This window comes from Cydia fagiglandana, chromosome 1 (genome assembly GCF_963556715.1).
Source record: "Cydia fagiglandana chromosome 1, ilCydFagi1.1, whole genome shotgun sequence".
NCBI lineage: Eukaryota > Metazoa > Arthropoda > Insecta > Lepidoptera > Tortricidae > Cydia > Cydia fagiglandana.
In genome coordinates, this window is record NC_085932.1 from 2,980,140 (window position 1) to 3,007,192 (window position 27,053).

Genomic DNA, 27,053 nt, shown 5'->3' on the forward strand with positions numbered 1-27,053 from the left:
TCCACCGATGGACATGACATGGACATACTGCTGTTTGCCTACAACTATGGTCCGCACGTTCAATACGTAATGAAGTCTAACTAAATACCAATGTTATTTTTAGTTTTGTCCGAGTTTTTTCTTGTAGAACTATGGTATTCAAATAATAGTCACAATTACAACCGAACAGGCCGATCCGCACAGAACGAGCGGCCTTGCGAGGAAATTGCCGCGCGGATCAGCTCGGTCGGTCGAGACGTGCTGCGACCGAGCTGCTTCGCGCAGCTATTTCCCCGCGAGGCGGTTCGAGACGAAAATTCGAGTTAATTTTGGCCCATAATTGGAAGATTTTGGACTAACTATAGTTGGGTGGTTTTAAGGTTCCTATTTAATTCCTAGGCTCTGTCTTTAGGCTTAACAATATTTCAATAATTGGTCAGATACACTGCATACTAAAATTTGTATAAGTATCGAAATCAGTAGGTACAGTCACCTGCAATAATATGTTACACAACGAAGGCCGCAAAAATATCTGACACGATCGTATTTGTAGAGCCATAAGAACGTGTCATATATTTTTGCGGTCTTCGAAGAGTAACATATTATTGCAGGTGACTGTACATTTGTACAACAAGAATGATCGAAAAATATTTAAGTCTATTGAATGGTTTGATATAGATTAAAAAGTTCAGGTTATTCCCACTAGTTACCAGTGGCATTTACTGGGAATTTGTCCACCTTTTACCACTGGTAATTACTGGGAAAAATAATTCCCAGTAGTTACCACCAAATCGGTTATGCTACCAGTTACCAGTGGTAAAAGGTGGGAAAAAAATCCCAGTAGTTACCACTGGTAGCAACTTGGTGGTAACTAGTGGGAATAACCCAAACGTTCATGAGAAAATGTTATACTATGTTATATTAATATTATAAATGTAAAAATGCCATTTTGAATATGTGGCGTTAATATTGACTAGTGTTTCTAGTAACATTTGGTTAAATTCTAGCTTTATAATAGCTAAGGAAGTAAATAAAGTACATATTTGGCAAGACTTAAATTAGTTTATAAAGAAAATGGAAGTTGGTTGCCCGCGATGAGATTCGTTCTAGAGTTAGACCAAGAAAAGTCTGCAGCGATTTTGATAGCCCACGCAGTGCAAGTGTCATTTTAAACGTCAAACTTCTATGAAATTATGAAGTATAAAATAACACTTGCACTGCGTAGGCTATCAAAATTCTTGGTCTAACTCTAACTATAATATTACGCTGATAGGAATATCTATAGGCGTCTTCATCCATCGGAAGACGTAAAAAAGTGGCTTCTAATCGAAACCTGTGACTGCTGAAAATTCTAAACACAAAACAACCATACCCCATAAACACCAAGATTTTTCTTGTGTAGGTACAACTATGAATTTCAAAATGGCTGCGGTACGGTGTGGGTACTTTACGCTTCTTCAAACCTCGTACTATAATTAGGTTCCTTCTTATATCTGTATACATTGTGCATACATACACGTTTCCACCATAAAGTTAGATATACATGCTTTTGCATTATGCCATTTATGGCAAAATTTCACTATGTCCTTAACGAATACCTTGACCAGACATCTACCGCAACCTTTAATTAATTATAATAAACATTTCGACTAGGCTCTAATCACTTATTTAATTTTTGGCTTGATATGGAAGCAGTTGATCTTGAAGTGTTCACACATTTCCTGCACCTGGAAAAGAAAATATCGTAAATGTTTAATATTTTGCCTACAAAGGAGGCTAAGGATGGTATTCCATCTGTCAAATTCATTGCGTCGCACTCTCTCATTAAGCAAAATGTGAGAAGCAATAGGTACACATTGGACAAAATAATTTTTAAGAAAAAAAAACCGACTTCCATGGGGGCCGATGAAAGATTATTGTAGATGGTACACTATGTAGAAAAGGAGGTAAAACCACCCACTTTTCTACTAGCATTTCGCTTCTGTATAATGGCTCCTCTACAGGATGGGCCAACGCCGGCCACTCCAAGGGACGCAGCCATGCGGTAGAATGAGATAGCAATATCACTTGCTCCCTCTAACGCATAAATGCGTCCCTTGGAGTGGCCGACGTTGGCCCATCGTGAAGAGGAGCCATGAGGGTCGTAGTTCTAGCCTAACCTAACCCACTCCTCAGATAGCAGTTCGGTTCTGTGCGGATCGCAGTTCGAACCTAATCAAACCCACTTTTCAAGTAGCATTTCGTTTCTGTAAGGCTCGCAGTTCTAACCTAACCTAATCCTTGTTCGGTTCTGTGAGGATCGCAGTTCAAACCTAACCTAACCCACTTAATGGCGCATTCCGTGCGGTGTACGGGGGTTTAAGCGGGAGGGGCTAGTAAGATTGGCATCATCGTACTTTATACCTACATTAATTTTATGGTAGGTAATCATAGTTGTTTATTTAGTTAACGTATCATAGTGGTTTTCTGGGTCCGGGTCCGAGTCCGGGTCCGAGTCCGGGTCCGTTTCCGGGTTCGAGACCGGGTCCGAGTCCGGATCCGAGTGCGGGTCCGAGTCCGGTTCCGAGTCCGGGTCCGAATCCGGATCCGAGTCCAGGTCCGAACCGGATCCGGGTATGAGTCCGAGTCCGGGTCCCAGTCCAAGTCAAAATCGAAATTCGTAATCACCAAACGTGTACCATGCGTCATTGAAGAGTTCTGTTCTGGCCATCATCAGCAGTTCCACTTCATCAAATGCGACAGTTTTTAATGTAAATGCTTGATTTTATGATGAAAATACAAAAAAATCTATACGTATGCCTTTAATATTTGAGGAGTTCCCTCGATTCCTTATGGATCCTATCATCAGAACTCGAGCTTGACAAAAATGTGGCTTAAAAACTTAACTTGCTTAACGAACATAACGAAAAGGAAAAATCGCCAAACGTGAACTATGCGTCGTTTAAGAGTTCTGTTCTGATCATCATCAGCAGTTCCACTTCATCAAATGCAACAGTTTTTAATGAAAATGCTTGATTTTCTGATGTAAATACAAAAATCTCTATACGCATGCCTTTAAGATTTGAGGAGTTCCCTTGATTCCTCATGGATCCCATCATCAGAACTCGAGCTTGACAAAAATGTGGCTTAAAAACTTAACTTGCTAAACAAACATAACGAAGAGGACAAATCGCCAACCGTGAACTATGCGTCGTTAAAGAGTTCCGTTCTGATCATCATCAGCAGTTCCACTTCATCAAATGTCACTTTTTTGGGTGTACATGCTTGATTTGTTGATAAAAACCCAAAAATCACTATTGTATGTATGCCTTTAAGATTTGAGGAGTTCCCTCGATTCCTCATGGATCCCATCATCAGAACTGGGTTTTGACAAAAACGGGACCAATCTGTATGCATATACATTCAATCAAAAAAAGAATTTTCAAAATCGATCTAGTAATGACGGAGATATGGAGTAACAAACATAAAAAAAAAAAAAACATACAACCGAATTGATAACCTCCTTCTTTGAGATTTGGAAGTCGGTTAAAAAATGGATAGGTGGAATATCATCCTAAGACGCGAAGTGTAAAATATTTTAGCCATTTCACAGCTAAAGTAGATGCTTTAGATAAAGTAGAACATTTTACTTAAATATGTTTTCTACTTTCTTTCTTTCTATATTGGCAAACGTCAGGGGTTGACAACCTTAGTTACACATACCAACATACTATTACATACCTAATTTAGGATGGCTTTGGATTTTTATGATTGGGCCCTGTATACATTTTTTTTATACTGTATTTGGTACTAATTTAATTTTTAATTCTCATGTTTTTTAATGTAAATTGATTATAGTTTTAATAAATGGATAGTATTCCGTCTGTCCAATATCTTGGTCCAATGTGTATTTGTATCTCACATATTGCTTAATGAGAGAGTGAGACCCAATGCTCATTGTACAAAGAAATTGGACAGATAGAATACCACCCTTTACCACATATCTGGGATATAAAATCAGAACTTAAGAGCCCTTATTCCTTAGAGCGTTCACCGATTTTGCGAAATAACACTCGATAGATGGCGTTAGCGCTCGGTACGCGAGCGCCGGCAAAGCTATGCGCGTTTCAACGCAGACGAGAATAATTTTGATACTTTTCAATTTAATTTGCAAGTAAATTTATTTTAACGTTATATTGGCACTCTTTATTTTATTTTATAAGCATGGTAGTAGTCAATAGAGTGTATGTGTTGAGCAGAGGCGTAGCTAGAGGATATGGCGCCCGGGGCAGGCACCAAATTTGCGCCCCCCCTCCCCCCCAAACGAAATGAACTAACGAAAGAGTTACTTTTTTACTTATTACTTACAGTTTACTTTTAATTGAGACAAAAAAGTGTTTTTAGTACATCGGTGGCTAACAAGCTTACTTAGGGCATACTGATAATTCCTGGAACTGGCCACTTAGAAAACGAAAATTAAAAAAACAATTATAGGGTTTGAAAAAGGAACTCTCTGGCAGTATATTACTTTTTAATTTGTGAGGCTGTCATTTGTTTTTTCATCGTGACGTTGGGTTGAAATTCGTGTGTCGTTGTGGCAGTGAATTTAAGTCGTGAAAATTTTCGAAGCAATTTTTTTTTAGATTTTCGATGTGGTGTAACTCAGCAAGAAAGTTGTCAAAGACTTCAATTAGCATTTAGCGATGAAGCCCCATCTCGTAGCTCTGTTTACTCGTGGTTTAGTAAGTTTAGATGAGGACATGACCATCTCCATGACGATGAACGTGAAGGCCGGCCGGCGACAGCGGTTATCGATAGTAATATTGATACTGTACGACAACTAATTGAAACTGACAAAAAAATTACCTGTCAGCAAATTTGTAGTACCTTAGGCATTGGAATGAGCCAGGTGCAAAAGATACTGCATTTGCTCCTTAAGATTTAGAAACTTTTTACGCGATGGATACCGCACGATTTGACGGAAGACCAGAAACGACTGCGTGTAGAGTGGTGCCGTAAAATGATAAAAAAAATTGACGGAGGACAATCAACGGCTGTATATAATATCGTGACAGGTGACGAAACATGTGTTTACTGCTTTGAACCAGAAAGGAAAAGTCAATCGGCGGAGTGGGTCTTTTCTTTTGAAGACTTGCCGACGAAAGTTAAAAAAAATCGAAGCACTGGTAACAAAATGATTGCTTCTTTTTTCGGCAAATCAGGGCATTACACCACTATACCGCTAGAAAACTTAAAGACAGTAACTGCAGATTTGTATGTAAACACGTGCTTGCCCAGAGTGTTTGACAAAGTTCGTGAAAAGCGTCCCCGTAGCAAAATAGTCCTCCACTACGACAACGCGTCAGCGCACTCCGCCAAGGCAACGAATGTGTATTTGAAGGCCACAAATGTGGAATTAATGACTCATTTGCCATATATCCCCGATCCTGCACCATGTGATTTCTTTTTAATTCCCAAAATTAAAGCATTACTCAGAAGTTTACGATTTACAAGCCCGGAAGTGGCAGTGAATGCTTTCCACAAAGCCATCGAAGAGGTCCCTAAGGAAGACTGGACCTGCTGCTTTTCACAATGGTTCCAGCGAATGTAAAAGTGTGTAAATAGTGAAGGTATATACCTCGTAAAACAATAAATATACCATAAGGATAATAAGTCGTCTCATTGCTCAGAATCCAGAAACTTTCAGTATGGCCCACGTACGACCCACCTGATGGTCAGCGGTCACATGCGCGTTGCCGAACATTTTAAAACTTATACACTTATTTTTTGGAGATCTCCTTAGACTTAAAGGTTCAATATCGCTTGTGAGTTTGGGATCGTAGACTATTCACAGGTACAGCGCGCCTTTGGACTGATTTGAAGGGTCCAAGGTGGCATCCAGATGCTCCTGCCCAAAGGTGACAGCAGTACTCAATAAATGGGATCTGTCTACCCCAGAGTAAAGTATCGCCTCCCTTTATTGAGCACACCGAGTTTTTTTTTGGATACGAGCGCAGCCTACCCAGCAAGGTGGCTACGAAATTATTGGACGTCACTGATGGAGATCTCAACACCGAGGCTCCCAATACTCCCTGACATGGGAAGGCTTGTGCCTTGAAAAATGAGGTTTTCTTAGCCCTAAACGCGCAAAATTGAGTCTTGGTGGTATTGAATTGGACTAGTTTGTCCCGATCCCACATCGAAACCTGACACAGGTTTTTCACGACATTCTAGTATCACAGAACGAGCGATGTTATCACGGCATGTCTTATACAGGGTGGTCCAAACCTTGACGTCCATAATTTTTTTAAATTTCTCACGCTGTGGGCTATCAGAATATGTACGTTAGCCGACGTTTCGTAGTTTTCGAATTATTAAATTAAATTAAATTAAAATTTCTTTATTAAAGACAACATAAGGTCCATACATTTGTAAGTTATCGCTTATAATTTATGTTAGTAACAACCGTAACCTAATAAAATATTTAATAATTTATAAACAAAAGTGACTTTGTCCGCTGACCCATTGCCCATAACAGAGGACAATCTAGCTTATTAGCTATCATGTTTAGAATGCTGTTGGTACTCCCGCGCACTCTGTCTAGCAGTGAGGCCGTTTTCTTGCGCCACACGGCATCGAAGCCGTCTGTGCGCGCCTCGGCGAACATGGACGATGCGCTGCAGAAACGCGGCAGTCTCAACAGCATCCTAAACGCATTATTGTATTGAATGCGCAAGGCATTGTAAGCTCGCTGAGTATATCTAACCCACAGACTTGACGTGTACAATGATGTACAATAAGCCTTAAATAGAGTGATTTTGACTCCATCTGTACACCGAGCAAATCTGCGGGCTAGCATGTTCGCTCTAACTGACAATGCCCTGCGCTCCCTCTCCATATCTAAATCATCCTTTAAGTCTTCGGTCAGCAAATGTCCCAGATATTTGAACTGTGTCACTCTATCGAGTGGAACACTATTAAGCATGATAGGTGGTATAAAGAAAGGACATTTACTTCCCGCCTTAAAGATCATAATCTTGGTTTTACTTACATTGTAAGTCAAACCATGCGCTGTCGCGTACGCCTCACACACCTTGATTAGCTGACGCAATGCACTGACTGAGGGGGCCAGCAGCACCATGTCATCTGCGTAACTTAGGTTATTGACGCAGACACCGTCAACAAAACAGCCGACCTGAGTGCTACTGAGCTCCTCAATCAGTGCATTCATGTATAAACTGAAGAGTAAAGGCGAGCTCAACCCCCCTTGCCTTACTCCGCAGTTCAGCCCACATGGGTCCGACAGCTCTCCTGCCCATTTCACTCGATTTTCCTGGTGTAAGTACCAGTACTTAAATAGTGAAATTAACTCCGGTGGTAGCCCTATTCCTTTCAGTTTACGCCAAAGTATGTCATATGAAATCGTGTCGAAAGCTTTCGAAAGATCCATAAAACAAGCATAAATTGGCGTATCCCGGTCGGTGTAATACCTGACAGTGTGCTTCAAACTAAGAATGGCAGCCTCCGTAGATAGCCCCGGTACGAAACCAAACTGAGCATCATGGAGCTTCACATACCTTTTTAAATGCGAGTTGAGCACACTGTCAAGTACCTTTGCTATTATCGTGGCCAAGGAGATAGGTCTGTAGTTAGACTTATCCGATACATCTCCCGACTTGCACTTGATAATAGGCACCACCAAAGTTTTGATCATGTCCGGGGGCAAGTATGAGTGACCGAGACAAATGTTATAGAGCATGGCAAGTACTAAGTAAGTAATAAATTATGATATTTATTCCTTTTAACGTTTGTTAAGAAATTCTGGGGTGATGATTTAATTAAAAAAAAACTATTGAACTTTATTGTTTCTTTTTGTAACATAATCCTTGACCAACGGCGCAGTTGCTAAAACAACAGCATCCTCACTTGGCTGAGTTGAGCTGAGTTCAAGCTTAGATGTTGCCCTTACGTAAATAAATAAAAAATAAATAATGATAAAATACAAGCGATTTCAAGGACTTTTTGTTATTTTAGAAACTGCTAGACCCTTAGTTTTTTTTAAAGGTCAAAAAAGTGATACTTAATAGTCCTAATTTTTCAGAGTCGCCGGTCAAAGGAACTGAGGTGGAAAGCTTCCAAATTAGTAATTCATTAAAAAAGTCCTCATTTGTTATTTCTACTATTATTTTATGGTGTCACTTCCCCATCGCTATTTCATGTTATATGTGCAAATACCACGAACATGTATTAGAAGACATAAAAGCAAAGCAAAGCTTCACCCCGGAATTTCTTAACAAAAGTTAAAAGTTAAACTCGTAAACTACGAAAAATCGGCTAATCATGGGGTATATATATTCTGATAAGTGATAACCCACGACGACGATACTAAAAAAAATTTTTGGACGTCAAGGTTTGGACCATCCTGTATACAGGTTGGCTAAAAAATAACTGCATTTTCCTTGCCAGGGAGATTTTGGGATTACACCTACTGAGCAAGTCGCGAAAAAAAAATTTGTCTGTGTCCTACATTTTGGCTGGTCCATTTTCTATGGGAGGTATTTTGCCCATTTTGGCGCCCCCCCCTTGGACGGCGCCCGGGGCACGTGCCCCCTCCAACCCCCCCCTAGTTACGCCTCTGGTGTTGAGATAATATACAGGGTGAAATTTAATTCACTGGCCAAATTGAAACAACCGAAAGAACTCGAAAAAATATTAAACACGTGTTTTTTCTTTTAATACCGCTCAGTACATTTTTTTCGAAATAACTCATCATCAAGTTGTCCTAAAAACCTCGTACGTTATGGTGAACCGACAACTACCCACTACACCCGCTTCTCTCTTATCAGTTAAGGTCATTGACACCCCGCCCCTCCCGCTGTTTGCAATCGCGTCACCAATTATGAACCAATAAGTTGCTAATTTTTCCTTTCATATGAACGGGCTTAGAACCGTCAAAATGCAAAAGGCAACCCATTTTTAATCTAAAATGTTATTTCTGACTAATGATTATTAACAAAACGTCCGTGGCTTAAAAACAATGAGTAAAAACTAGGTCAGGAATATTTGCATTCAGGCGTATTTAAAAAATTGAATCAACTTACGTAAATTTGATTAAAAATTGACGCAATTAACGAAAGTCCCACGAGATGGTACTCTTGGATTCAATCCTTGTCTGCGAAGGCGTGGAACGGATTCCATTTCGTATAATCTTTGTGCACCACGTAAACACTCACCACTTAATAAATAACACCGTACCACTTCGTAATATTCCCAGTTCGAAAACATTTTTTTTAACCTTAGTACGCGCGCGATTATTATTTTAAGGTTGGCGAGTGACGAGTGACTAACCATTTATGCTTACCGTTATGTTTACCGCTAGCGCGGAATGGTTTAGTTTAGACTACCCTCGAAATTGATAAACCTGCCTACCATCGCCAACACTAACTGGGTGGACCCTATTGCAACGATTATAAGGTTTAGTGAAGGTCAGATAAGGGTTTTGCTGATGTTGTTGTTAAAACCTACTATTAGGTTTGTTTACATTTGTGGTAATAGGGTGACCACGACTCATGGAAAATATTTAAAAATTGAAAAATGAAAATTAAAAAAATGTGTACTCTTTTTTTTCGCTAAATAGATTCCTTAAGTGTAACCTAGTGCCGAGAATGAATATGGCCAGTGATTTAAATTTCACCCTGTATAACCAACGACGAGTAAATAAAAATGATTGTTTACCTATGTCATGTAATTATTGTGACCATTTCATCCATGAAGTCAAGTAAAGTTCACCAAGCAAGTTGAATAATTAAATGTTTTAAAGAAAAGATTATATTAAATAAATAAAAATAAATATTATAGGACATTTTTTTTTTTACACAAATTGACTAAGCCCCACGGTAAGCTCAAGAAGGCTTGTGTTGTGGGTACTCAGACAACGATATATATAATATATAAATACTTAAATACATAGAAAACAACCATGACTCAGGAACAAATATCTGTATCATCATACAAATAAATGCCCTTACCAGGATTCGAACCCGGGACCATCGGCTTCATAGGCAGGGTCACTACCCACTAGGCCAGACCGGTCGTCAAAATATAAATAATAGTATTAAATAATAGTATATAGGTATACCTGTATGCATATACAGGGTACCCAAAAATAAGTGCATTTCCGTTGCCAGGGACGTTTAGGGATTATACTGAGCAACTTTTATCATGGGACAAACCACGAACTCGCAAAAAAAAAATTTACTGTTTCATAGATTTTGGCTAGTCCATTTTCTATGGGAGGGTACATTTTTTTAGCAACCATTTTCTTGCCAGCAACGGAAAAGCACTTATTTTTTGGCCACCCTGTATAATAACAATAAATTCGAGAGTACTAACAATGTAACAACTACTGAACTCTCTGAAGTAGATTTTATGTCTAAAACAGAAGTAAGTATCTCCGTTTTTATTTAGAACGAAGTTGATTTATAAGGTTTACTTGATCCTTGTGGGTGGGAAGCAAATGAAGCTTTATTTGTAAGTATATAAAATAAAATAAAATTAATAATCTATTAACCGCATCTAGATCAATAGTGCTCGTCAAGGCAAATCTATTGAGCCCAAACACGATGGAGTTATGATGAGTAGATTTGGAGTTCTTGTGACCAACTCCTGACTCCATCATGAGAACCTGGACTTCATCTAGATCGATGGTGCTTGTCGGGGCATATCTATTGATCCCAAACACGATGGAGTTATGATGAGTAGATTAGGACTTCTGGCGACCAACTCCTGACCCCATCTCATTAATGGAGTCAGGAATTGGTCACCAGAAGGGTCTCGTGACTCTGGACCTCATCTAGATAGATGGTGCTCGTCAGGGCAAATCTAATGAGCCCAAACACCATGGAGTGATAATGAGTAGATTAGGATTTCTGGTGACCAACTCCTGACTCCATCATGAGAACCTGGACTTCTTCTAGATCGATGGTGCTAGTCGGGGCAAATCTATTGAGCCCAAACACGATGGACTTATTATGAGTAGATTAGGACTTCTGGTGACCATCTCATGATGGAGTCAGGAGTTGGTCACCAGACGGGTCTCATGACCCTGGACCTCATCTAGATAGATGATGCTCGTCAGGACAAATCTAATAGTGATAATGAGTAGATTAGGAGTTCTGGTGACCAATTCCTGACTCCATCATGAGAACCTGGACATCATCCAGGTATATTAAAAATGCAAACCCTAACCAGAATTCAAGTAACACTGAAAATCTATCACATAAGCGAGAGTCGGTTGTTAAAATTAAATATGGTGTAAAAAAATGTACTCCCTTGGATCAAGATTTTCTAATCATAGTATACAACACTTCTCGGAACTCGTTTGTTTGTTTACGAAGCAAAGAGCGCCTGACGATCGAGCACAGGTCCGTCCCCTAAGCGTGCTCGGCGGAGAATGAGCGCGCGACGTCGCTGCAGCGTGACTTATAGGTCTTTTAAAAAAATATAGATTTACGGCAAGGTAGGTCCTATAGTTATGAGTTTTTTTTAATGAGTAAACATAAAGTTACAGTTTAATAAAATATTTTTTTTGTAGCAAAATATAAGTCCAATATGCGATAAAAAAATGTAATGTAACCCTGTTTTCACCAAAAAAATTAAGAAAACTCGGAAGGTATTTTATCATTTTTTTTAAATGAAAGTTTGATTTTCAAGCCTGTCAGCCCCTCGTACAAGATATGGTGAGTTGGATTGTAATCATTCGTGTACCAAATGATTCTTGTTTACTGCAAAATTGAGAACCGAAACGACCCTTCTCACTGCAAATTTTGAAAAAGACTCCTAAGAAACCTCATTTATTTTAGGTTCAAAAAGAGAAAATGAAAATTTGAACGTTTTCAGCCCCTAGTTTAAGAAATGATTATTTAAGTACGTTATCAGTTTTTGAATAATTACTAATAGTTACGTCGTAATCTTGAATGAAATAGGAAGCATTTTGCAAAATACGCTCGTCTGTAGGAGTAAGGACTCTTAAGTATGTTAAAAAAATACCACTCTAGTGCCGTAGTAGACATGCGCCACAGTACTCGCCGCCGTGAGCGCGATCAGTACGTATAGCTCCGCGGCTGGAGACAGGATTGTGAGCGAGGCGACGCAGCACACAGTGTATGGCAGTAGGAGGGCGTTCCAAGCTGAACATCGGGTGCCGCTCATCTGGGCGACGATCAGACGGCACTGTAACAAACAAACTTAGCCTGTAATAGCGCAGTGTAAAAAGTAACAGGGAGAGAGAGAGGGAGGGAAGGAGGGAGGAAGGGAGAGAGATGGGGGGGGGGGGAGAGCTACACTCACGTTAATATTGGAGAATATGGTCCCCGTCAGTATATAGAAGAGCCTCGGGGCGCGGTCGACGATGTCGCTCGGCGAGCGCAGCGCCCACAGCGAGCTCACGGCGAAGAACACGGCCACGGGGTACAGGGGGCGGAGCGCCTCGTTGAACGACCGCATCTTGCCCGTGCCGTCGCGGTAGGACCTGGTGGGGATTGGGAGAATTTTAGCGTAAATTCTTTTTTTTTAACTGTAATTTGATTCATTTTATTATTTCTAATTTTTTACTCGGAATCACGAATACTTTTAATATCATCAGGTAGGTCAAGTTCCTTTTCACCAAACAAGTAGGTACTATACTAAAAAAAAAATTCGTTACGTTTTACCATCATAATATAATTAACAGCGTATTAGAATCGTCTATTAGGATCGAAAAAAATATACATAAATACACATTGATGTTTTCAATTAAACTTGTGTATTTATTCACTTACACCGAGAATTCAAAGATTCTATTTATATCAAACAGTCAACGGCCACGAAGGTTCAAAAACACGACAAAACAATTCAACGCAACTTCTGTGGAGCTTACAAGTGTATCTCAAAACTGTGACCATTTGTACTTACTTGCATAGTCTAATAAAACATGGTCTTCTCTTCCCAGAGTGCCACAAGCCTACGTCACAATAACATGGCCGCTATATATAGAGCTATCGTATATTATCATATAGCGCTGTCGCATGATGACGTAGGCTTGTGTCAGTCAGATGACCTAGAAAAGACGGGAAGAGAGTACCAGGCGGAGTATATTATTATACCATGCATACTTGTATATGTTGAACAAGATGGTGGTCTGCGAGGTCAGCATGGCGGACAGGTAGAGTACCAGCTCGAACACCACGCCTGGGGTTAGGCCGCCGGGCAGAGCCACGCGCCACGCCGTCGGACCAATCACTGACGTTATCAATAGCAGGAGACAGGAGCCCTGTACACAATAGTCATTTTGATGCAATCCGACCGTTGATGTAGAATTTAAAAATGGCGATCACTTTGAGACCTGTGATAAACTATTAATTAGTAACAATTGGGTAGATAAAGCGGTAGGGTAGACGCGCTGGTGGCCTCGCGGTAAAAGCGTGCGACTTTCAATCCGGAGGTCGCGGGTTCAAACCTATATATCATTTTCGTTCGGAACTTATATATCATTTGATATTTACCAGTTACTTTTCGGTGAAGGAAAACATCGTGAGGAAACCGGACTAATCCCAATAATGCCTAGTTTCCCCTTTGGGTTGGAAGGTCAGATGGCAGTCGTTTTCTTAAAAACTAGTGCCTACGTTAATTCTTGGGATTAGTCGTCAAGCGCCTGGGGTCCGCTTGAGCCGTGGCAAAATGCCGGAATAGCACGAGGAAGAAGGGTAGATAAAGCGACTTAATGGCTAAATGCATTCTTATCTAGTCAACCATATACCTAACCAGTGGGGAGACACTCCTGACTTCGGTCGAAGTCGGCTCCGTTCGGCTCAGCATTGCTCCGAGCAATTGTTAGGGTTGGCACCACTTGACTTCCTTATGCGTGCACGACCACAGATAAGATAATCACTTGAATTTTGGCAACCCTAAATAGTCGAAAGGGATAGTGCCATATACTAGAAAGGGATAGCATGATTCGACCCTGAATCGCTGTCAAACTTCGGGTTTGTAGGAAGTGTCCTGTCTGTATGGTAGTACTATTATATCTTCTGTGACCTAACCCTTACAAATTTTGCGCTAACTAAAAAAAAAGCGGGCAAGTGCGAGTCGGACTCGCGCACGAAGGGTTCCGTACCATAAAGCAAAAAAAACGAAAAAAAAATGCAAAAAGAAAACGGTCACCCATCCAAGTACTGACCACGCCCGACGTTGCTTAACTTTGGTCAAAAATCACGTTTGCTGTATGGGAGCCCCACTTAAATCTTTATTTTATTTTGTTTTTAGTATTTGTTGTTATAGCGGCAACAGAAATACGTCATCTGTGAAAATTTCAACTGTCTAGCTATCACGGTTCGTGAGATACAGCCTGGTGACAGACAGACGGACGGACGGACGGACGGACAGCGAAGTCTTAGTAATAGGGTCCCGTTTTACCCTTTGGGTACGGAATCCTAAAAACCCGCCTCATAGACGCCTAGCCCCCATATTTAGTTGGCCTGCTGATGATTGATTTATAACTTTTACTAAAGTGAAAATGTTCTCACGATCATGGTAAAGCCGTAGCCCCACGGCAGGAACATGACGCCAGTATTGTACTTCTCCCAGTGCGTCAGGTAGAAGTTGATGAAGATGTTCCAGATCACGGAGTACCACAGTATAGCTCGTATCTACTAGGTACTATAGAATCAGGACTCACGATCATGGTAAAGTCGTAGCCCCACGGCAGGAACATGACGCCAGTATTGTACTTCTCCCAGTGCGTCAGATAGAAGTTGATGAAGATGTTCCAGATCACGGAGTACCACAGTACAGCTCGCATCTACTACTATAATAGAATCAGGACTCACGATCGTGGTAAAGTCGTAGCCCCACGGCAGGAACATGACGCCAGTATTGTACAGGGTGGCCAAATAAGAGGTATACACTTTATTTTTGAAATTTTATTCTATAAAATATAAAAAATATTAAGTATTCCTTGTTAAATATAATATGTAGGGGCAGCAATTACACATGGAAAATAATGTCAGACAAATGTCCACCTCTAGCAGCATGGCAGATGCGAACCCTTTTCATCGCGTTTTTCATCACTTTTTCACACATTTCTGGCGTTATCTCAGCGACAGTGTTTCGAATATTTTGTTTTAATTGCTGAAGGTTCGTTGGCCTATTAGTATAGACACGTCCCTTTAGAAAGCCCCACAGAAAAAAGTCAGGAGCTGTTAAATCAGGCGATCTTGGAGGCCAGTCAATGTCACCGTTTCTCGAAATTGATCGACCGGGAAACGTTATTTTATATGTTTCTATTGCGTTTTAATAATTAAAACACGTTGTTCCGTCGTAAAACGCTCCATAATAAATTTTCCGTATCTACACAAACTAATTTTCATGCAATAACTGTCATATTTACCGCCAAAATAAAATGGCGGCAAAAAAAAGTTGTATACCTCTAAGTTGGCCACCCTGTACTTCTCCCAGTGCGTCAGATAGAAGTTGATGAAGATATTCCAGATCACGAAGTACTGTTACAACTCGTATCTATTAATACAGCTACACAAGACTATAATAGAATCAGGACTCACGATCATGGTAAAGTCGTAGCCCCACGGTAGGAACATGACGCCAGTATTGTACTTCTCCCAGTGCGTCAGGTAGAAGTTGATGAAGATGTTCCAGATCACGAAGAACATGCGTAGAGGGCTCAGCTCGTCTCTGGAACAAGATAATGCTCGTTCAATGTATCAGCCAGGGCAAGTGGAACCATGGGGAAAATGCAACTACTCTAAAAATATAATGAGTCTAGAGCTTGAGCCACTTCCACCATTTCCGCAACATGGCGCGCCATCTTATGTGTACCTATTACTGGTCAGGTTTAAACACTAGACGATGGTCTCACATCATATGAATTGAAAATATTGCAAAGCGAAACATCTTTTTCAAATTTAAATCTATAAATAATAACTCAAATCGGACCACGTGGCGTAATCGGTGAATATAGAACATAGGTACATAAAAAATTACCATAACCGAATAAAGAACCCCCCTTCTTGGAATTGAAGTCGGTTAAATACAATGGTAAAGAAAAACCTGGCAGACCTTCTTTACAGACCTTTAAATTTACACAGGCGCATATTATTAAGAAGTAAAAACCGTGCAGAATAGAGAGCCTTGGTGCTCATGTGATCGCAGCCTCAGTCATGATCATGAGGAATCGAGGAAGAACAAGAAATACAATGGTAAACGGTAAACCTGTAAAACACGTACCTTCCGAATATGCTGTAGAGACAAGCGGGGATAAACACAGCAGAGTAAGAGTCCAGGCCGTGGTCGAAGAGTTCCCCCAGCGGACCGCTGGTGCCAGTGCGTCGCGCCTGCTTGCCGTCGATCCCATCTGCAAAAATACACAATGACGTTAAACAGCCAATTGCTCAATACAGAGGGCGCTTTAAGTATATTTTTTAGTCTATGGTTTCCGTTTTCCGCTATCCTTCGAGCAACACGGAAGGGAGGCGGCATTCGCACTATTTCCCCTCTGCCGAGGTACAAGATTAGCGCGTCAATAAAATCTAGCGCGGGTAATAAAACTAGTTGCACTTGGATTTTTCACTAGACTGAGTCCAGACGCGCGCGTGAACACTGCTGCACAAAAATGCCTGTTTGCTCGGTTTTTTGTTATAAAAAGAGGTCGGGGACATCAAATTTACAAAAAGAAAGTGTTACATTTCACATGTAATATTTTTTTTTACATATCATACGTTTAATTACATTTAAATACAATTATTATATTTTGGTCTCAAGTAATTGTTGGATTTATCGATTTTACTCGCTCAGTACAAATTGCGGATCGGTAGAGCGACAAATCCGACTTCTCATCTCTCAGAATACAATGACATACTTCAAAGAAAATGTGTTAGTGTGCGTGTTGTGACACTAGTCACTCGTCCGTACACAAAAAGAGATCGAGGTTTGCAAGATTTGTCTTTGACGTGTGTCATTTTCTATGTATTTGTGTCGTCAGAGGGCCTACCGCAAACCACGTTCGACGTGTTGCCTCCCTGTCACACTTACGTATGAATTTACAAGTGCCATAGAGAGGCAACACGTCGAACGTGGTTCGCGGTAGGGCCTTTGATTGGATTTTGTATGTAAGTGTGTGAGAAGTGCGACTGTGTGCACCTTCCCCCCGCGAAAAATGGCAGAATGATTTGTACGGTGAGATATCGCTTGGGCCCCTCCCTTCCGACGTGTCGGAAGCCGGTGTTGCTCGAAGCCGCTATCAGTCAAATTTTTTGATTTTTATAATAGCAACTTTTGAGGTTTTGTTTGTTACTACAAGAAAATGGTCTAGGTATTTTTTAATTGGAATTGGAACTCTTGAAAGTTGAAACATAAGCTAATGCAGCGCCATCTATATTCTGCGTTGATCTTTGCACGTTTGTTCATTCTCATTGTCAAGGAACCGACGGCGGTTGTAGATTAGAGGTTATGTAATCTTCATTTAATATTTTGGATACCTATCTATTCATATAATAAGGTCACGGACACAGAGAGCTGTCAAAAACTTTGCGCTGGAATCATAGCCACGTATTTATCACATACCAATGAACCCTAGCTGATAATGTGGTACACTTTGCCTGAAAACGTCACAAATTTAAACTAATTTTTATATAGGAGATAACGTCTGCCAACGATAGGAACTACAAATTTTAAATGAAAGGAGAATGCCATGCGATTCCCTAAGGCGTGTAAAAGTAAGGAAGGAAAGGAATAGAAAAATTCGCACGCTCCCGGTAAGCTTCGGTAGCTCAGTTGGTTAAGAGCGATTGGATCGGTGTTTCAAAAGCTCGCAAAGTTTGAATCTTGACGAAGCGATGTTTTTTTTTTTCTATTTGTAAATGCGTCACCAAGGTCCCAGTCTTATTTATTAAATAGGTACTTATAATATTTAGTAATTAGGAATCGATGACCGATTGACTACTTATCATGTGAGTAGAATTAATAGATAATAACTCAGTATCAAAGATAATCATAGAATAACTCACTATCAATGAGGCATGAGAGGCATGATATCATAGAATATCTCATTATTAATGAGGCATGAGAGGCATCGGTACAATATATTTGTCTACGCATACTATCTCTATTGCATGCATTGACCCAATGTATTGTAATAATGTATATGGAGAAAAATATTTGTTTATTTGTGTCTGGACCAGATATATATCACAATAGACGCACCGTAGATGTACCATAATTAGCATTAGAACAAAGCTCCCTTACGCAGACGCGTAACATGTGATCTTAGGAATGACCGACCTAGTGCGTTTTGGACGTTGGACCTCGTGTTTAAGTATAAATTAAGTAGGTACGAAAATAATGTACTTAATAACTGTCTACAGCTTGATACTGTTCGTAAGACATATTCTGGTGACAGACCGGCATTTAGGATACGGAAAAACTCATCAAATTTATTCACAAATATCTGCAAAAATGGACCCCGCAGAAACTAATAGATTCCGTCAAAGCCAACTTTGCACCGATTTGAACACAAGTGAATGTGGGCGTGTCATTATGAATATACATAAGTATTTTCATAGAAATTTGTCATTATTGCCACTTCGTCATTGCCATGCAGAGTCCGAGTCTAGCTAGCAGACAGCAGACGTTTTGCGTGGTCTGTAGCGCTAGTGGCCTAGCGGTGAGAGCGTGCGACTTGCAATCTGGAGATCGCGGGTTCAAACCCCGGCTCGTACCAATGAGTTTTTCGGAACTTATGTACGAAATATCATTTAATATCGTGAGGAAACCGGACAAATCCCAAGAAGGCCTAGTTTACCCTCTAGGTTGGAAGGTCAGATGGCAGTTGCTTTCGTAAAAACTAGTGCCTACGTCAAATCATGGGATTAGTTGTCAAGCGGACCCCAGGCCCTCATGTCATGAGCCGTGGCGAAATGCCGGGATAACGCGAGGATGAAGAAGAGACGTTTTGCGTGGTCTACAAAGATGTCTGTGGTCTAGAATCGTTTGAGGATGTAGTCCGAGTCTCCGTTATCTGCGCGAGATAAGGGGGTCACTAAAGCGTGGCATCGGGATTGGAGCAAACGATGTTTAATTGTTACATTTTCTATACAATATCTAAATATAAAACCGGTATGTTACAGACAGACAACACAGCCTAATAAAACGTTGAAAAATGCCTTAAATCATTTTAGAAAAGATCTGATACTCTTTAAACTGCTGGATTGATTTCTATGAAACATAGCTAAAAAAACCACCTCAAGAAAACTCGCTTTCACGTAAAACCGCATCGGAATCGGCCCATCCGTTGGAGAGCTGCGATGCCACAGACAGACAGCCAGTCATTGATAGAGATAAATGTAAAAAGACTCAGTAGCATGTAAAAACACTTAATGAAAATGTTTAATAATTATGATAGGGGTTGCTCCCCATGTCCCTTAGTTTAAATAATCTTAAAAATGTAAGATTGGTTCTAAGATAATGTAATGTTAATTCATTTTTAAAAATAAACAGTTTAATTTTTTTTTATTGGCGTCAAACTTGAAATACCCCTCCTTATGCGTCGGGGGTTAATAAAAACGAATCGATTGAACAGAGTTAATGCACATCTAATACAATCAATGAGTTTGCATACACTTATAAGACTTGAGTTATTAGCTAGTCCGTAATGGTTCTACCTCTAGTAATTGCATTGCCTAGGTAAGTAGGTACGCAATGTGATCTGTGACGTCAGAATCGTGTAGACAGTTAATGGCTAAGTAGCGGAAGGGAGTTATTTCTGCCGCTACTCGATGCACGATTAGGGTCATTTATATGTTTATTTATAGCAATGCCAATGTTCTTTTAAGAAAAAGGGGTCCAACTACGAGTAGGTATGTGTTATTGAACTTGTGGGTCTGGCTGTTAAACAAGTAGTAGATCTCGCGATCTCCAGGGCTTCCAAAAATCCATCAATATTGTACGAGAATTGGTTGAGAAATGAGATCTGTACATGACCGGATTTCCGCCTATCCGGCCTAGGGGCCTAGGCAACTTAGCAATCTTAATAAAATCTACGTTTTCGCTTTGGAATGACGAATTTCTTTCCCCATAAGAACCTCAGACATTCTCCGAAGCCTATGAGTAAAGTTTCGCCATTTTCGAATGCGTCCATAAGCATTGTAGTGTAGACAGTGTAGTTACTATGTAGGTACTTACATCTGTAAAAACCGGTTAGGTATAATTATAGATGCACAATATGTACATAATGTAGATGCGGAGACCGCGTCGCGTGTTTAACCAAAACAATCATAAGATAGGTGCAAAGGTCGCGGCCTGGCGGAGCACGAGTTTTTCAAATGTGTCGTCCACACGGTTGACTGTCACTGCGTAAACTTTATTGCAACACATATGGTCTTTGTAATTGTAAAGGCGGGTTCGAATATTTGTGAACACCTTGGCCGGTCCGATATATCTAAAGGCGACTGTACCTACACAATTTACGAGTGGCGAGGCCTTACCTGGCACCTGGCTTTTAAGATTTCTTTACTTGAATCACAAATCTTTTCATCAACTTATACCAGATATAGATAGATAGATATATATCAACTTCTGTCCAGAGTAACATGACGGTCTTTGGTGGCCGAAGCCAAGATCCACTTCGAGTTGTTGCGCCACAGCAGTAAGTAAGTAACTTATTTCTGACCACTTCCTACATTTATGTAGTAATGAATGAATATTCAATATAAGAAATTGATGTCATATAAAAGACTCATCTTTACCGTTTTTTTAACAGAAAACAGGACGTCCAGTGAAATGTTTTGATGCACTTAATCTAATTAATCTAAACCTGGATCAATTGATTAATCTAAAAAGAAAATAAATACATATACATAACGAACCACATGCTCACCCAGGGTATATGCCACAAACAGGTTGACAGCGGACACAGCCCACAGCCACCTCGGGATCCCGTCACCACCGGCCTCGGTTAACGCGAAGAACCCGTAGTCGTAGTAGGAGAATAGGAGGAAATTGAGGACGGTCAGTAGGAAGCCGGTGAAGGTTAGCAGGTTGGGCGCTACCCACACTGGGCAGAACTGGAATGAGTTAATTTTGTTAGCACTGTGGGTTAACATAACTATACTCCTCTCAGCAAGTGACGGTCCCTATGACAGTTCCCTCAATTCTCTTTTAGTTGTGCTTCATTTGAAAACTAATTTATATGTATTTACTATATTTTTATTACCTAGTTAAATGTTATATTTCTAACAAATGAATTTGCTAAACTGCCGAAAAATGTACATATACAGGGTGATTCATGAGACGTGAGCAGGACTAATCCTGCACACTCAGTAACTGATAATTGATCGATCACCGATCGATTTAGGTGAAACAACCACACTTTTTCCTATTTTTCAACTTTTTGGTGAGGGCAAATTTAATTCTCTACAATCATGGTCACCCTACAAGACCTAATTAATAAACATAAAACCTCTTTTACGAAGAAAATAAAATGTCAAACCTGAGTGAGATACGAGTTTTCAAAAGTAACCAGACCGTGATGACAGTGATGACATTTAATTTGACACAGAATATCGGTAGATTAGTATTCTAATGTTAGGGTGACCATCCTTGTCGTAAATAAATTAATAACTTTTTTTTTCAACACGACTAGAAAATTAACGTTAACCTCACTAATACTGATAGGAAACCGTTGCTTATAATTTACGAAATGCGCAGTGTAGTGTGTAGTGTGTGTGTAGTGTAGTGTGTGTGTGTGTGTGTGTGTGTGTGTAGTGTGTGTGTAGTGTAGTCCTGCTCACGTCTCCTGAATCACCCTGTATACACAATTTACGCGACAATTCCATATTAAAATCAACTGTCATAGGGACCATCACTCAATGCGAGAGGTCAGGGGTTGGCAAACTTTTGAGTACAACCAATCTACAGTAGATATCGCCAGTTTTTGGAATTGCAGCAAGCCACCAATGTAAATTTTAATGGTGTAGGAATTTTGGAGTAATAATTAGTTAGGGAAATGCTGCCATGTGGGACAGCAGACACTGTAAGATGTAGAATATCTATCAATTGATTTGTGCCTTGCTTTTTATAATTAGTACTGTTAAAAAGCCAACATTTAGGTATAGGTAGCTACTCATTTTTGGTACAAAATAATTATATCAAGAATTTTCTTTAACTATGTGGAGTACAATAAAAATGACAGCATCAATAAAAAAATTAAGTGTAAAGTGGTGTTGTTATTTTTAAATTTCACTTTTTTAATAAGATGTACCTACTTGTACATTACAAATAATTCAAGATTTTTATTAAAATAATATGCCATTTGTAGTAACAGTTTTGCACAATAAGAATTAGATAGTTTGATTTACAATATTTAGCTATCAACAATTTTAGGTAAAGAAGCATTTGATGACATAATAATTTTAAGTCAAAATTACTCACTTGAACACACCAATTCCAGAATGGGTGCATAACATAGTTGCTAAGAACACTCGTATCAATAGAATTATACTGAAAAATAAATAATTCGCTATTAAATACTCGTACTTCATCAAAAAATAAAATATCACTAATGAAATACAGGTATAAATTTCAAGCCTATTGTTACATCGAAACTGCTTATTTTGAATTATGAAAATTACCTTATATTTATCGAAACCCTCTAGGTTTTCCTTCGACAGGAAACGGCCCATTTTTGCTACAGTGGGAGTTTTCCTAAATACTTCCGATATCCAGGCTATACTTCTTAAAGCCGAAAAATCACCATTCACGCCCGCGATTGATTTTTATAATGTTAACTGAAAATGTAATAACAGTATCAAGCAGAGCACGCCGGCGAGCGGCAATCATCGGCGCGGCGATTAAAATTGAACATAAGTACAACAAAACGCTCGCTTAGCTACGAAATAATCGCGCAATAAGAATTTTGACAGCAATGACAGCTGTCACTATTAGGGTGGCCAGGTACAGGTAAGAAACTATACTGCAAAACGTAATTTCAAGACCATAAAAACCGGGCAAGTGCGAGTCGGACTCGCGCACGAAGGGTTCCGTACCATAATGCAAAAAAAAAACAAAAAAAAGCAAAAAAAAAACGGTCACCCATCCAAGTACTGACCACTCCCGACGTTGCTTAACTTTGGTCAAAAATCACGTTTGTTGTATGGGAGCCCCATTTAAATCTTTATTTTATTCTGTTTTTAGTATTTGTTGTTATAGCGGCAACAGAAATACATCATCTGTGAAAATTTCAACTGTCTAGCTATCACGGTTCGTGAGATACAGCCTGTGGCCTATTTTATAAAGCTACAAGTTACAATTTACAAGCGGAAGTCTCGTTCTAACACATAGAGTTAGAAAGAGACTTCCGCTTGTAAATTGTAACTTGTAGCTTTATAAAATAGGCCACTGGTGACAGACGGACGGACGGACGGACGGACGGACAGCGAAGTCTTAGTAATAGGGTCCCGTTTTACCCTTTGGGTACGGAACCCTAAAAAATTGGCACAATGTTGCCACTGCAATAATTTGTTTGTAAAATAGTAAATTCCTTTTGATAAATAATCACGTTAAGATAATTTATTTATTAGTAACTTTACTCCTACGATTTAAAAAAGTACTTTTGTTTACTTATTTTTACATAAATACAAGACGCGCTAGTAAAAAAGTGGCAACATTTCTTACTTTTTTTAGTCTTGAATTACGTTTTGCAGTTTAATGCTGCTCTGCTGGATAAAAAAAAGGTGGCTTAGGTGGACTTGCGCAAATACTTCGCAAACAATAGGGAATATTACGCAAAACTCTGCGTAGAGGGCGTCACTAGGTCAATCATATGGCCTACCGAGAAACACGACAGTCGAAAATTCGGTTTCTGAGGGCTTACCGCGAACCACGTTCGACGTGTTGCCACTCTGTCGCACTTGTAAATTCGTACGTAAGTGTGACAGGGAAGCAATACGTCAAACGTGGTTGGCGATGGCGGTAGGCTCTCTGCCTTTCTATCACTCGATCGATAGAGAGGCAGATACAATGTAAACAAACAAACCGCCTTGATATCGCCTTGATGCATCAAAGTCATAGTGAAAACTTGTCAAAAAACTGTTTAAGGCCAGGGGTGCGAAACTCCTGAGATCGGTCAAACTTGGCTCCGCTCGGCTCAGCATTGCTCCGAGCAATTATTAGGGTTGGCACCACTTGACTACCTTCTGCGTGCACGACCACAGATAAGATAATCACTTGAATTTTGACAACCCTAAATAGCCGAAAGGGATAGTGTCATATATTAGAAAGGGATAGCATGATTCGACCCTGAACCGCTGTCAAACTTCGGTTTTGTAGGAAGCAAGGCCCCTACGCTTTCTGTTCTCTTTGACGGCGCAGCAACTAGTATAATTTCTCTCTCCTCGCTATTTTAAAAATGCCATTTGTCAAAAAAGGACAACCATACTGTTGACAAGGTGAACTTCAAATCGAGTGTTGCCTTTTTTGATGCATCCAGGTTGTGTATGTGTGCGTAAAAACGTGTATGTGTGCTCTTTTAGGGATGTGAAAAGTCGATTTTAATCATATTATATATCGATAAACGCTACACAGCGGAACGAAATAGCTATTAATTGAAGCTTCAATATCTTCGTTAAACATATACATATTTGAAATGCTAATGAATAATAAATATATTAGAATATAATAAAATATTTCAATTATTGCGGAACACATATCTTATCTTAGTAGGTATTTATGTATTTTAATTAAATATCTGAACTTTCCCTTGGTTCCCTGCTGGGGCGTGACGATAAAATTGTGATCTGATAACCACAATAAAGAATAAAAGCGTTTTTGTTCATTTTAGATATCGTCAAACCTTTGAAGTAAAATTAAAATTGTAAGAAATGTCGATAGTTTATCGATATGACTTTATCGACATGGCTACAGCAAGGTGGTGTTAAATTGTTAATCGTACACTAAACAAAAGTGGCAACAGTGACAGCTCGCTGAGACACCGTCTCTATATATTATAGGTCTATGGTAGGAAGCTTCCTTTCTGTACGGTAGTACTATTATTTATTCTGTGTTAAGGCCTAGTATGTTTAAAAAAGGCGCGAAATTCAAATTTTCTATGAGACGATATCCTTTCGCGCCTACATTTTTCAAAATTGCCGCCTTTTTATACTGACAAGATCTGCTTGACCAAGTTTAGCACCTAATGGCTCTTCTACACGACGGGCCAACGCCGGCCACTTCAAGGGACGCAGTCATGCGGTAGAATGAGATAGCAATATCACTTGCTCCCTCTAACGCATAAATGCGTCCCTTGGAATGGCCGGCGTTGGCCCATCGTGTAGAGGAGCCATAACATTGCAGTAATACTCCCTAGTCGCTGACCGGAAAGGTTATAAGAGCATTGAATATATACGAATTTTAACCGAGGCGATTTACCATTTGTTTCTTTTAAGTATAGTACAAGTAAATACGACTTAAAATATTTAAAATTTTAAATCGTTTAAAATAATCCACTCTATCTAATAAAATAGTACATTATTGTCGAGGCTCGGAAGTAGCTACTTGCAGGCTAAGGATTCGTTTTAAACGGACGACCTTGGGAGTCCGTTTAATTGAATCCGAAGCCAGCAAGTAGCCTTCCAGCCGAATCATATATAGTGCTTTTCTCAAAAACCGGGCAAGTGCGAGTCGGACTCGCGCACGAAGGGTTCCGTACCATAATGAAAAAAAAAACAAAAACAAAAAAAAGCAAAAAAAAACGGTCACCCATCCAAGTACTGACCCCTCCCGTCGTTGCTTAACTTTGGTCAAAAATCACGTTTGTTGTATGGGAGCCCCATTTAAATCTTTATTTTATTCTGTTTTTAGTATTTGTTGTTATAGCGGCAACAGAAATACATCATCTGTGAAAATTTCAACAGTCTAGCTATCACGGTTCGTGAGATACAGCCTGGTGACAGACGGACGGACGGACGGACGGACGGACAGCGAAGTCTTAGTAATAGGGTCCCGTTTTACCCTTTGGGTACGGAACCCTAAAAATGGTGCAAGAAATATAAATATCATAGAAATATTTTACAAAAACAACGTTCTTACGTATATATTTTCACAAAAAAAAGCCCTTGCCGCCTTTTTATTTTTTTTAATGAAAAATTGAAGTGTATTTTTCTGCCGAAAATACGCCAACCTATTTGAGACACCTAAATAGTCGCGGTACTAATCATCTGTTTGGCTGTTTAATGGGCCTGTGCCTTCATTTGATATGGCCATTTCAACTTTTAAAAAGTTTGGAACTCGACGAATAATGGAATTTGTATGCAACATTGCAGTCCCAAAATCGAGACTGCAATGTTTTTAACTTTTTAATTTTTGACTGACCATAAACTACGCGCTTCGCGACCTATTTTTTAGACGGCAAAGTCGACTTTGCCGTCCATTTTTGAGAAAAGGAATTTTAAGTAGCTAACACACTACCGCACCGCACCAAGGTCATTGTGGGACGCACCCATAAGTAAAAGGGAGAAAGCGATATCTCTTTCTCCCTCTTACTTATGGGTGCGTCCCACAATGACCTTGGTGCGGTGCGATAGTGTGTTAGCTACTTTAATGCAATTTTAATAAACGCCTGTGGAGTTCTATTAGCAATGCAGGCTTGAGTTAGTTGCCCCTCTTAAAATCAAAGGTCTCTAAAGTATTTTGCTCAGAGTGAGGCTCTTTGTGCGACCCATAACTTGGCTTTGGATCTCTCACTAATTCTCCGTGATTCGGGTTGGTAGGGTCGTAGCGTGCGCTACGAGTCAAATGGTTACCGTAGAGTATGGATGTTAGAAACTCCGAGTGTCACGTAGATCTACAGGAAAATAGAAAGCGCTACTTTAGTGACCCGGACAAGTGAATGGTCGCACGGAGAGAGTCAATTTCATGAGGTGCAAATAACTTGGTCTCGTGTTGCACACAACTTTTCACCCCAACACAAAACGCATGAGGGTAAATTTTCAAGCACTATTTTTGTGCAGCAAATGATGCATGCTCGCTCAAGCTGCTGAGGTCACCGAATATTT

General features: G+C 39.9%; 1 protein-coding gene across 1 annotated transcript; it reads right to left on the reverse strand.

The window, feature by feature from the left end:
* Nucleotides 1-240: 240 nt before the first annotated feature.
* On the reverse strand, nucleotides 241-22,883 carry LOC134673651 (ethanolaminephosphotransferase 1-like). The gene is made up of 9 exons (XM_063531693.1): nucleotides 22,635-22,883; nucleotides 22,435-22,503; nucleotides 20,882-21,068; nucleotides 16,237-16,363; nucleotides 15,555-15,684; nucleotides 13,110-13,267; nucleotides 12,307-12,487; nucleotides 12,007-12,189; nucleotides 241-1,706 (listed from the first exon to the last, which is right to left on the reverse strand). Exons 1-9 carry the CDS (start codon nucleotides 22,683-22,685, stop codon nucleotides 1,644-1,646), a joined length of 1,149 nt encoding a protein of 382 aa, XP_063387763.1. The 5' UTR covers nucleotides 22,686-22,883; the 3' UTR covers nucleotides 241-1,643.
* Between the last annotated feature and the right edge of the window lie 4,170 nt (nucleotides 22,884-27,053).

Excerpts from the sequence above, each read along its gene's own strand:
- LOC134673651 (XM_063531693.1), bottom strand. The coding sequence starts at position 22,685 with ATGGGCCGTTTCCTGTCGAAGGAAAACCTAGAGGGTTTCGATAAATAT. Across the intron at positions 22,504-22,634 it reads AGGGTTTCGATAAATATAAG|TATAATTCTATTGATACGAG; the intron begins GTAATTTTCATA and ends TTTATTTTTCAG. Across the intron at positions 1,707-12,006 it reads TCTACTACGGCACTAGAGTG|GTGCAGGAAATGTGTGAACA; the intron begins GTATTTTTTTAA and ends TTTCTTTTCCAG.